Source organism: Xiphias gladius, chromosome 15 (assembly GCF_016859285.1).
Source record: "Xiphias gladius isolate SHS-SW01 ecotype Sanya breed wild chromosome 15, ASM1685928v1, whole genome shotgun sequence".
NCBI classification, from domain to species: Eukaryota; Metazoa; Chordata; class Actinopteri; order Istiophoriformes; family Xiphiidae; genus Xiphias; species Xiphias gladius.
The window spans coordinates 16,292,331-16,304,354 of NC_053414.1; the positions used below are offsets into that span (position 1 = coordinate 16,292,331).

The 12,024-nt window shown below is 40.8% G+C and overlaps 1 protein-coding gene across 1 annotated transcript in view; it reads left to right on the plus strand.

The window, feature by feature from the left end:
- The window catches only part of doc2d (double C2-like domains, delta), a 28,658-nt gene extending 17,127 nt beyond the window's left edge, over positions 1-11,531 (plus strand). Inside the window, exons 8-10 of the mRNA XM_040146845.1 lie at positions 7,494-7,575; positions 7,871-7,967; positions 11,392-11,531. Of these exons, the coding sequence (XP_040002779.1) occupies positions 7,494-7,575; positions 7,871-7,967; positions 11,392-11,531 (319 nt within the window). The remainder of the gene's footprint in view (positions 1-7,493; positions 7,576-7,870; positions 7,968-11,391) is intronic.
- The last annotated feature ends 493 nt before the right edge of the window (positions 11,532-12,024 follow it).

Here is a 12,024-nt window from a genome sequence, read left to right on the forward strand (position 1 = left end):
CATACTTAATTTGGTCTGTTGTCCATTGTGAATACACTATTTACAAATGTGGACACAATTGAAGTGACAGTGTGTAATCTTTGGACTGTTTCACTCATGCTTTGCCATTTAACCAACCGACAGGCTTGAGGGGTTGTAGCCAGATGCCTTGCTCTGACATCTGCATAGCGCAACACTTACAAACTTACAGTAAGAAACACACGTCTACGAGCCACATTCCAGGAACTAGGGACAGGAACGGTAACTCAGGATTGTACAGTACAACAAACAACAAGCAGATCAGCAAAAACAACTCTAAACAGCCTTTTTGAGCTGAAGTAGGATGATTCTGCGGCAATCTCTAAGACACAAGGAAGGGTTATGATAGGCCAGCTGCATGTAATGCCAACAGCATTACTGCAATCCGGGAGATACAATCACACAATGGTCGCGACACCACCAATCACGCTGCAGGAAGGAGGTGGATACGGACTCTCTTTCCTGATCATACTGTACTGCTCGGTGAAACTGTTACTTTTCTCAGCCAGTGCAGGTCTCTTCAAAGTCTAAAACAGAACCAGGGAGAGGCATAGTGTCCAACACCATTCACCTGAGCAAGCCTGCCTGTAAGGCATGGGTGATTACAGACAAGACCTGCCCCGCACATCTCAAACTCCGATCTGCCTGCTGCACTTAAATACCAACAGTGCAGGGAGGGAGAGCTCCCACACAGGACAACCAATCCTGTAATCAACGCCACCTCCAACAGTGGGAGGCTTCGAGGGAGAAAGAGCACCAGGCTGCTGAAACTGATAATAAAGGAAGTTTTAAAAGCTCTGAAGTAGTTTTTATTTTCTTCAGTAGATGCAAAATACTTTGATTGGGATACAGTCTGACTTGGTTTTGACCCCTTTAACGTTTGACCAAGACGATGTTAGTTTATGGAATGAGAATGATGGTAAAAGATGCAGAAAATAGATGGATTAACCCGAATATCCTTCTGACCCTTTGAATGCTTAATGTGGGTTTACAGCTGGAACATGCTTCTGCCGATGGCACTTGAGCGAATGTGCACTGGTGTCATTCAGAGATATTCGTTTGGCTGTTTTCTTCCATTTTTCACACACACTCACACCATGTTCACATTTATCCTTCCATGTATTTCTTCTCTTTCTTGTCAGAAACTAGCCTCCTGAAAGGACGTTAAAATAGCCAGTCGGCTTGTTTGACACACAGAGTTGCGTGACACATTGTTTGAGATTTTGGATGTGTGCATGCCATCTACTTTGTGATCTATGCACCCTACAGTTACCTTTAACCCCCTTCTCTGCCTAGAGTTGTAGAGAAGTTTATATTTGGTTTATATGTGAAGTTTATATAGAATTACATAAAGGAATGGATGACCCACACTGTTTTTTTTTCAGTACTTTGTACTTGTCCATTGGTACTTGCTAGAATTACAGACATTTTGATCTGATGTTTTCAGTAGGTTGTACAAGTGGGCAAAACTTTCCAATACAGTTCAATTCAATACAGTATTGGGATTTCGAAGGTCTTCTGAAGAGAGAGATGAGAGAAATAAAAAGCAAGGAGGAAGCTGGTGTCATGTAAAAAGGAAAGAAAGTTCTGTCTTTCTGTCTCTCAGAAACACTTGCGGATCTTTTTTCTTTTTTCTCTCCGAGGTATTGATTTGTTTTAAAAGTGACGCCTTGTGCTTTATCAGCCTATTATGATGCACAGTGTTTTTGAGTACTCTGGAAAATGCAACATATTTCACTCTTTTTTCCTTACCACATTTGTTGCATTTTATTCGCTTTTGTCGTGTTTGTTCTGCATCCTTGCGCTGGCTGTTTCTCTTTTATCCACACTCCTTTGGTTTGCATGGTTTGTTTAAGCCACTGCTCTGATCTCATTCTTGTTTCTGGCACTTTAGTTATTTGGATTTTTCATGTGCCTGTCTGCCAGAGTTTCCTTTTGTTCTCTTCAGTTTTTTTGTACCAGCGACTCTCTGTATCTATCACAAAGAGCCTTGTATAACTCAGTTCAGTGGATGGTCTGCAGAGAATGTGTAGCTTTTTTCATGCACCCTTAGTGGTTTCCGCCATAGATCTAAGCTAATTAAAGCTCTGAAGTTTTAGTGAAGGTAACCATAAAAAAAAAAAAAAAAAATGTCGGTGAAAGTATTGCTGGCACAGGTGAATTACATCTCTAGAGTATCCTGAGCATTTAAGTCGACATAAGAATTAATTTGCTTTGCAAGTTTCTAACTTACTTCACTGTCAGTTTGGTGATGGCCCACAGCTGTAACACTAGCAATCCTCTTTAGGAATCTGTAACTAAAGCTGTTCTTGATCCCATTCGTTCTTTATCCATGCTGTGTGTGTGTGTGTGTGTGTGTGTGTGTGTGTGTGTGTGTGTGTGTGTGTGTGTGTGTGTGTGTGTGTGTGTGTGTGTGTGAGTGTGTGTGTGCGTCTGTGTGTGTGTGTGTGTGTGTGTGTGTGTGTGTGTGTGTGTGTGTGTGTGTGTGTGCGTCTGTGTGTGTGTGTGTGTGTGTGTGTGTGTGTGTGTGTGTGTGTGTGTGTGTGTGTGTGTGTGTGTGTGTCCCTGCATTTGTCCAGAAGGCTTTTCAAATTGGTCTTTTCTCTCTCTGACTCTCAATCAGCCTTTTGAAGCCATTCAAGTGACACAAGGTCAAAATTATCTCTGAACTAATTTGTCTCCCATTAAAAGTACAAGTTAGCATTTTAAAGGAGAGTTGACATCCTTCAGAAGGGCCCACATTTCTCCCTTTCTCCCCTGCTTTTCACATATTATGTAAAATGTGTATATATATATATATATATATATATATATATACCGTATATTCTGTCAGGAAAAAAGACATGTGAAGGCAGAAAAAGTGCAAAACATGTCAGATATTTCCTGCTGACCAAGCACACTGCCATCCTTTACAGTTCTCTCTCTCTCTTTTCCTCTGAACACTTGTGTGAAGTGAGAATCATAACTCTTCTCTGCAGCAGGCATATTTTTAGCTCTTCTTTTCCAGTTGTCACTCGTCTTCTCTCTCACATTTTTTTTTTTTAATTTTTGCACATCTGTGTCATTACTTCTTTTGTTTTGTGACTGTTTTTATCTCCAGCTCCCTCTAGCTCATCTCTCCCTGCCGCTTCTCAGCGTTTTTGCTGTTTCTTTTTCTCATTTACAGGGATGCTGTTGTTCCTCTCTTTGCTTCTCCCTAAGATGAACTTGCTGTCAGGATGGTTTTAGATATCAAACCTTCATGATCCAACCGGTTAGAGAATTGTCAAATTGTCATGTGGCTATGCGATGAGGCTCTTATGTCATAAAGGGGTATTTTGGGCAAAGACCAATGAAAGGTGAAAAATATGTTATGTGCCACTTGATAGATATGATGTAGAATATTGAGTGTTACCGCTGTTGTTATTTTTTCAGGTTTTGTTCAACACTGTCCTGTTACAGGACTTGATACTTCATTTCATTTCATTTGCACATATAAAAAACAGCATAAAAGGAATAATTTGACATTTTGGGAAATATGCTTATTTTCGTTGCTGAGAGTTAGATGAGAAGATGGATAACACTCTCATGTCTGTGCAGTAAACGTGAAGCTACAGCCTGCAGCCAGTTAGCTTAGCGCAGCATGGAGACTGAAATCATGGGCAAACAGTTATCCTTGCTCTGTCTGAAGGCAACAAAATCTGCCTAACCCCACTCATTTTCTTATCTACCTCTCAGCAAAAAAGCATATTTCCCAAAATGTAGAGATATCCAATCAGAAAGCCAAAGCCTTACACAGTGGACTTCCCCTCCCAAGTTTAAACAAACAATAGAAAAACAAACTGATTAAAGGATAGGTTCCTTTTTTCCCAAGTCTAGCTGAACACATTTCTGACATGCTCATATCTACTGTATATTGAAAGAGTTATTGGTCACTGTAATCATTCTCCATATTGGCTTTTAGGTGATCCTAAAGTTTAGCTGAAGTTAATATGAGGCCTCAGAATTAATAGTTAGTGAAACCAAGTGGATATCTTCCTAAAGTACTGTCGTTTTAGTATGAAATTCAGCAGGGAAACTCCACTGCAGTGAAGGGATTGTAACACAGAGAGTGAATCTCCCACTAAAAGCACTGTAATGTCAGAAGATACCTACTCAATTTGTCCAACTCTGAGTGCTTACGCCTCACATTAGCTTTGGCTGAACTTTGAAATGCATTTTACAAAGAACGAGGACTGTAGATCTTTTACAGGGTAGTCAAGCTTGGAAGAGAGTGCTTCATAACTAGTATGAACACGAGGAATGATTACAGTGACCAATAACTCTTTCAATGTGATTATTGTATTACAGTAAGATAGACTGAATCTGAACCTATCATTTAAAAGAATAGAAAAAGGAAGAAAGAAAGGAAACGCATCATAAATACAAATAAGATCAAAAAGTGAACTGGAAAAATCTGATTGAAAAGACTCAAAAGTTAAGAGTTATGTAATGTACAAGTCAGCTACTGTAACGAAGTCTAGTTATGTAACGACAGCACAGTTCATTAACACATGCAACGCATGTCTACCACATACAGCAAGCCCTGCAATAACACTACCATTTCGAATCTAATAATCTAGCATGTAGGTGTTAATTTGGAGGCTGCAGTGGTGTTGCTGCATCAGATTTCATCATATTATGTGTACATGTGGGTGTTACTGTTATGTTTTCCATACCTTGTATGTCATTCTCAACATGAGTGGTCCTTGCTTGCTCATATTGCTCCATATGAGAAAAACACTTTGTCTCATGAACGGCATTTAAACACCATCATGATTATTAGAGAACAACAGCTGTGAGTCCCCGTGAACCTTATCAGTCAGTGGAAGCTGGTGACACAGAGCTAAAATGGCAGAAGAATACAGGACAGAAATGTATGGTTAGTTTACTGTATTCTGCAGTGAACAACCTACTTTTTAAGGGAACCGCTAACAAAAAACTGAGGGGATAATCCTCTCATATCTCTGTGGACCAGCCTCCCATTTTATGAGTTATTCTTCACATTGAATTTTCTACGGTGATTCAAGCATAGTGTGGTTGCTGCTGTACAGAATATGCTTTTATTTATGCCATCATTGTTATGAATGTTGCTGTCAAATGATGAATTGTTATTCTGGAAATTGGAACTCCCCTTTCTGAGCTGCCTTGGAGCCGTATGCAAAATGGGATTTGGCACAGATCAGACTGAGATATCCCCCGGGCTTTCACCTCACACTCTCACATGTTGCTGGTCAAATAGAGGCTTTGTTTGAATGACTCTCTCAATTCATTCCTTCTTTTCTTCCAGTTTACCTTTTCTTTTTTCTCTTTTTGTGAAGACAGGCAGACTGTTGTATAAGCACCAGGTATTTTGGAGGATAAATGCTGATTCGCTTACGGAGAGAATGACCTTTTAAAATGCAGTAAACACCAAACTGAGCCTGTGACTGTTGACAAGACATTGTTTGGTAACAATGCATGAGTTGTAATCTGGGTTTTAATGGGTATTCAGTTAGTTTATAACTTGTGGATTCTTCTTTCAATATGATCAGTTTTAAAAGAAATGTATGTTCTTTCTCAAAGAGCAGAGACAAAGGCTGTGAATCCTCTCTTAGTTTAGAGTTTCAGATGCAGTCTTATCTATTTTCTCCCCTATGCATTTAGTTCAGCAGTTATTGAGCAAAACATAACGGTGACAGAGAGAGTTAGCACCACTGTCCATATCTGATGTGCAAAACTGGACCATCAGTTCCCTAGAAGCTTCCTCAGAATAATGTGTTGAGCCAACTTGGAGATAGTTTTCGCAGTTTCCCTAAGCTCTGCAGAGTATTTTAGAATCTTTCAGCTCATTGTTTTGGTTTTTATGGCCTGCAACTAAAAAAAAACAGCTAAAATTTGAGAAAAGTCCATTCAGTGAACTTGTGATCCCTCAGATTTATCTTCCCTCTCCTGGCATCCTGGCACCTACGGTACGCAGTGTCTCTCCTGCCCCCTAACCACTATTGTAGGATACCAAATAAGGCTGTAAACATCAGGTAAACTCTGAGCTAGAGGCTCCTCTGTTGAATGCTGGTTAAGATTGATTATAAGTTATAACGGTGTGAGTTTTTGGGTTTTGTTTTTTTTAGCTGAAAACAAAAAGAAGGACTGAAGTCATAATTGTCTCTGGTAACTACAACTTTGGCAGATCATTTCATATCACGAATAATGACACTTTTACCTCTGAGAGCAAACTCGAGTCTTTCTGCCCCCACCTTGCTTTCTATCAATTCCTCCTCCTCCTCCCATTCCTATTCCACCTCCATCCCTCCATCCTTCTCTTGCTCTGATTCCGGCTCTGCAGCAACAGCCCCAAGCCCATCTCCTGCATCAGCTGTCAGGCCAGGATTTGTCACTGAGGGGGGGGGGCGAGTGGAGCAGTGAGATATCTCACTACCTGAACATCTTGACTTGGAATTTATGCTGATGATGACTCCCATTGCCCCTTAGCAATCCTTCTGTTGCCTCTTTGCTGGAGCGTGGACTCCTCCATCCTAGGCATGATTGTGATCTTGCTGTGGTCTGCTGTCTCTCCCTCTCTTTCTCTTTCTCTTTCTGTTTCACTAGCTCACTGTCCCCGCCTTTGTACAAAGGACTTCTGGGTCACAATTATCTCAACAAAAGATTTTGCAAACTTTCTGTCTCCCTTTGTTTCTGCCATTCAGCGAGGGCTACTGTCACAGCAGGGCAAAAGATAATAAATTCATGGATTGAATACTTGGATCTCAGAAATAATGAATGTTCTGACCCACTTTGAACGATAAAATGTATTTGAGGATCTCCATTTTACAAACCTTGTTTTTACAGTTGTCCTTGCTTAGCATTTGCTCCATTTCTTTACAGACGCATATCAATAGGCTACAACCAGACTGGAACCACAGAAATAGTTTGACATTTTGGGAAATACACTTGTTTACTTTCTTGCAGAGACTTAGATCAGGAGACTGATACCCTTCTCATGTCTGCAGGATAGATATGAACCTACAGCCAGCAGTAGTCTTTTTGCTTAGCTTAGCTTGGCACAAAAGCTTGAAACAGGGGGAAACAAGTAGCCTTACTTTTGTGTCAAGGTAACACCTACGAACACCTCTAAAGCTCTCTGAGTAACACAATATTTCTCATTTGTTAATTTGTGAAAAAAACCAAAGCATAACGTGAGCACTTTCCACCGTTCCCAGTCTTTATGCTAAGATAAGCTAATTGCTGCTGGCTGAAGTTACATTTTTAATGCAGGAAAGACATGAGTGGTAACAATCTGAGAAGATTGTTACCACTCTCGTAAATAGCGAATGAGCCTATTTACCAAAATGTCAATCTACTCGTATAAGTTTAAGCTATGTGTTGTCCTGAGGTTGGAGAAAACTTGAAGAGTGTACAAGGTCCTGATAATTTTATGTCTTCTTTAGCTTTTGCTCTCTCTTTTCTGTCTTTCTCAGCATCTTGCAGCCAGATATGGGGAAAAAGTCCAAGTACAAGACTTCAGTGAAGAAAAAGACTCTCAACCCTGAATTCAATGAGGTAAACATGTCTCTTGCTACGCAAATAACCACAATAAACTTGGAGTGGGGGACTGAAGAACGATGAGGAATTCATTTCTCAACTGAGCTCCACATGACTTTCTGTCATGTAGAGCAGTCAAATTTTAATACCTTTTTAGAAGTACTTCAAATTTGACATTTCCTGGAATGTGTTCTCAGCATGAATCTGCATATTTCTACTAAAAAATGAACTAGATTACAAATTCAGTTCCTTTCAACTCCTGTGTTTATGAATCATTGATATAAATATGCTCTTGTGTGCGCCACCTGCACAGGAGTTTTCATATGAAGTACCCCTGGACCAGCTGGCAAAGAAAACCCTGGAGATCTCAGTGTGGGACTACGACTTGGGAATGAGCAACGACTTCATAGGTAGGCTGAGAGAAACTGTGGTGTGGCGGGGAGGACAGCAGCAGTACCACCAAAGTAGATGACTGCATAGGAGTGTTTGAATGAAAGCGATGCAATTGCGGAAAACATAAAAACAAGGCCAAGCGTGGGCGGACAGAGGAGTAAAAAAAAAAAAAAAAAAAACAAATGCAGCGAGATGAGGGGTAATCATGAGGCATAAAGAGAACAATTAAGCGGGCAAAGGAGAGTTTTATGGTGTGCAAAAAGGAAATGTTTGGATCCCCATCCCTCATGGTCTTGGCACATCAGATCCCTGCTGCTTCATCAGACTGCTAAACAGCTTTGGCACGGCCTGGTTTGTATATCACGGCAACGGGAGCTTAGGGAGTGGGGAACTAGTGGGGATGCACATTGAGAATGGATTACCGCCCTGTGAGCTTGAAGACCTTCAGATCAAAGCGTTTTACTCTGTCTACTGTGTGCGTGCTCACATGTGTGTGAGAGACAGCGGCAGGGTGGGAGGGTTGGTGGAAAACACCCGGTGTTTAGATAAGCCCAGTGAGTTATTAGCCCTGCTGGGCGGATGGCCATCAGTCTAACGTAGAGCTGCAGATAACAGTCATTCTCTTGACCATTATCATTACAGGTTCAGTTACAGCACCTTACGACTTATGTTAATTGAGGCTGGGAGAAAAATGACACTGAGACAAAGAAGAATGGAGAAAACGAGTTGATAAAGAAGCCGAGGGAACACAATGACACTGCACTAGTGTAAGCGTGAGAGCAATAACAAGCAGACTAATAGGCTTAGCAGAAGATATAGAGGATGCCAAATGGTAAAAGGTGAGATTTCAGAGATACATTGAGGAGAAAACTGAACAATGAGAGAAAAAACGGGAGGGCAAAAATACACAAGAAACACAGGCAATAAATCAAGTGGATGACTCGAGGGAGCAATCGATAGACGAGAAGAGATGGGAAATTTCATCTTCACCCTGAACTAAATCTAAACCTCTGGTTTTGAGTTTGCCATGTTGTGTTTTACATTTACAATGTCTAATGTCATATTACAGGAAAACTGTTAAACCTCACAGAAAACATAATACAACTGCTAAAGAAAGAGACACTATAGATAGTACCCGTTTTTAAGGCTTTTGGTGCAAGTGAAGTCTGAGGATGTGTAAGTGAGGATGAGCCAATCCAATACACCAGATCAGTATCAACACCGATATTGATCTTAATAAGCAGATCAGGTATCGGCCATGTTAAATACAATTATTTCGTCAATGTTGTTATAAAATTCAATGATTCAGCCATAAGTTACGTACATTCATTTAGTCACATTAGGCCGCTGCCTCAGTTTCAAGTGGTACAGCAATCCCTGGCCTCATGTTACCTTTCATAAAAATGTCTAATCGGTTCCATGCAGTAAGGTAAATAGATTCATGCCTTTCCGCATGGAAATGGTGTTGGATCGGTACTCGGAAGACAGCCTGAGTTGGGTTATCGGATTTGGTATCAGACAAGAGAGAAAAAGTTGGATCGATGTTTGTTTTGGGGCAGGTAAAAGTCAAGTCTCAAGTCAAACGAGACAAGTCCATGTCAAATGTCTTGAGTCAAAAGTCTTGTCAAAGGAGGTTCCAATCCAAGTCTCAGGTCCTTCAGGACAAGTCACAAGTCTTAGTTATAAGTGTTTTAGGGCTGTCAGTGCTGATCACCAAAATGACAACTCATTTGAACAGGTTGTATTCAAAGCTGTGTTAATAGAATTTCTAATGTACTGGTTTTTAATGGGTTTCGTATGCTTCAAACAAAATGGTTTCATCCGAAGTGTTATCTGCACATGTTTAAGGAGGATTTTGTGTAAAAATAAGCAGACAGAGAACAGGATAAAACCTGTGCGAGTGCTTGTGAACATCTGCTCACCAGCGCATCAGCCTCACCCTTGTCTGTGTCATCTCATCCGGCTCCGGTTCCTCATCCTTCTTCTGTCCCCCATTACGTGTCAGGATGGCTGTTCGTTCATTCGTCACTAGCAACCAGCCGGCTCTGGGAACACTCCATCGATCTCTGTCCGGAGGTGGTGGGAGTGTTGTGGGGGCGGAGGTGACAAAGTGTTGTGTGTGATTATCCTGTTGAAACTCTATCAGAAGGTTTAGACCTGCTCTCCAAGTCATGTGTCTGCGTGTGGGAGAGGAAAGGGAAGGAGGATACAGGCTACGAAACCCTTGAAGGCTCCTCCCAGCAGCAGCATCTCAGGCAGTGCGCACTCCCGAGCTCAGATGAGCCGGCATCGCCAAAATACCTTGTTTAAAACGTCACGCTCCATTAACTGTGCAATCACAACCAAGGGAAATGGCTTTGCAATAAGCTCGGTGCAATGACTGCCTGCATCTCTCTGTCTCCCAGTCTGCCTCTCCACCAGCGCCTCTATCACCTCCACTCACTTTCACCTGAGTCATTTCCTGCTTCTCTGCATATTTATTCCCCCCACCCATCACATTCAGCTGCCATGTACCATATCTAAATCTCACTTTCTTGTAATTCCCCAGCTACCTGTCTGTTTCTTTTTCTCTCTGCCTGGAGGAATTTGTCTTGAGTGTCCGTTTATTTCCTACCTTGCTCCCATGTCTATCTGCCAGTCAAAAAATAATTATCTTTATTAGCCTGAATGTTGATGTACATTATTTCCCTAGCTCAGTTACATATTATGGAATTTTAAAAGGAATACAAAATGTCTGTCCTCTTATTTGTTGCTATTTTATGATGCCACCAGTTGTGGCAGGAAAGTACTTTTATTCAGGTACTGTACTTGCAGTGTTTACTTGGGGCTCCTTGTTACACTTCAGACACCTATGAGTTGCTGCGAGAAAGCTCTAAAGAGCCACTGTACTATACGCTACCGACTTAGCACCAAACAGCAAACAGACACAGCTAACGACTAGCTGAAAAAGAGAAGTCCAAAAAATAAAAAACATTAAAATTTGCTTTTTCTTCTTCTCTACCTATTAATCATCTCACATCCCTCCAGATTTCTCTTATGACCCTTTTAAACCCTTGGCTGAACTACTGCACTGTAAAATAGTAGTAGTAGTAGTACTGTAAAAAGTAGTCAAAACTAGGTTCACATTGACCAGCTACAACAATAAAATGCTACATGTGCATTGATGCATCAGTATTAACAATTTAATAATGTGATATATAATAATTTATCAGTCACAGAGACATTTTTCTTTAGAACTTTTACTGGTAATGGAGTATTTTTACATTATTGTGTTGATACTTTTAGTTAAGTAAAGGATCTGAGTGTTTCTTCCACTACTGGTCTTTCTTTTTGTCATTTCTTTCCTGACTTCCTCTAAAGTTCTCCTTTCGTCGCCCATCTTTCTCACCCACTACCCTCACCTCCTGACTCTTCTTCTCTGTTTTCCGCCTCTGGTTTCAGGTGGAGTGGAGCTGGGCATCAATGCAAGCGGACAGAGACTCAGACACTGGTTCGAGTGTCTCAAAAACAAAGGGAAGAAAGTGGAGTACTGGCATACGCTCACACAGCAAGGAGCCCCGAGCAGTGACAAACCCGACTAGACTACACAAGACATTCATGCATACATATACATTTAAACACACACACACACACACACACACACACACACAGACACACACACACAGACACACACACACACACACACACACACACACACACATACGTGTCTCACTGAGTGATGTTGGAAACATGGACTAAGTCAAGCAGTAAAAAGAGGATAAAAACATGCAATAATAATAATGTTGAAAATGAAATCCATTATATAATGCCAGTAATTACAGCACCAAGTATTAGTATATGATATTCATACTAATATCAGTGATGGTAATAAGGTGTAATCTGAATACATTTTTTTAAAGGTGAACCAAATTGTGATAATGTCCTCATTAAAGTCTTGACGTAACAAAACAATACTCACTAAATTGTGGTTTAGACCTTACTGTATTGTGGAAGTTGCTCATACTCTGTCATTCAAATTTACACCTAATGAAAAGATTCGAGACGAACTTACTCAAATTCATTAAGTGAAAGGGG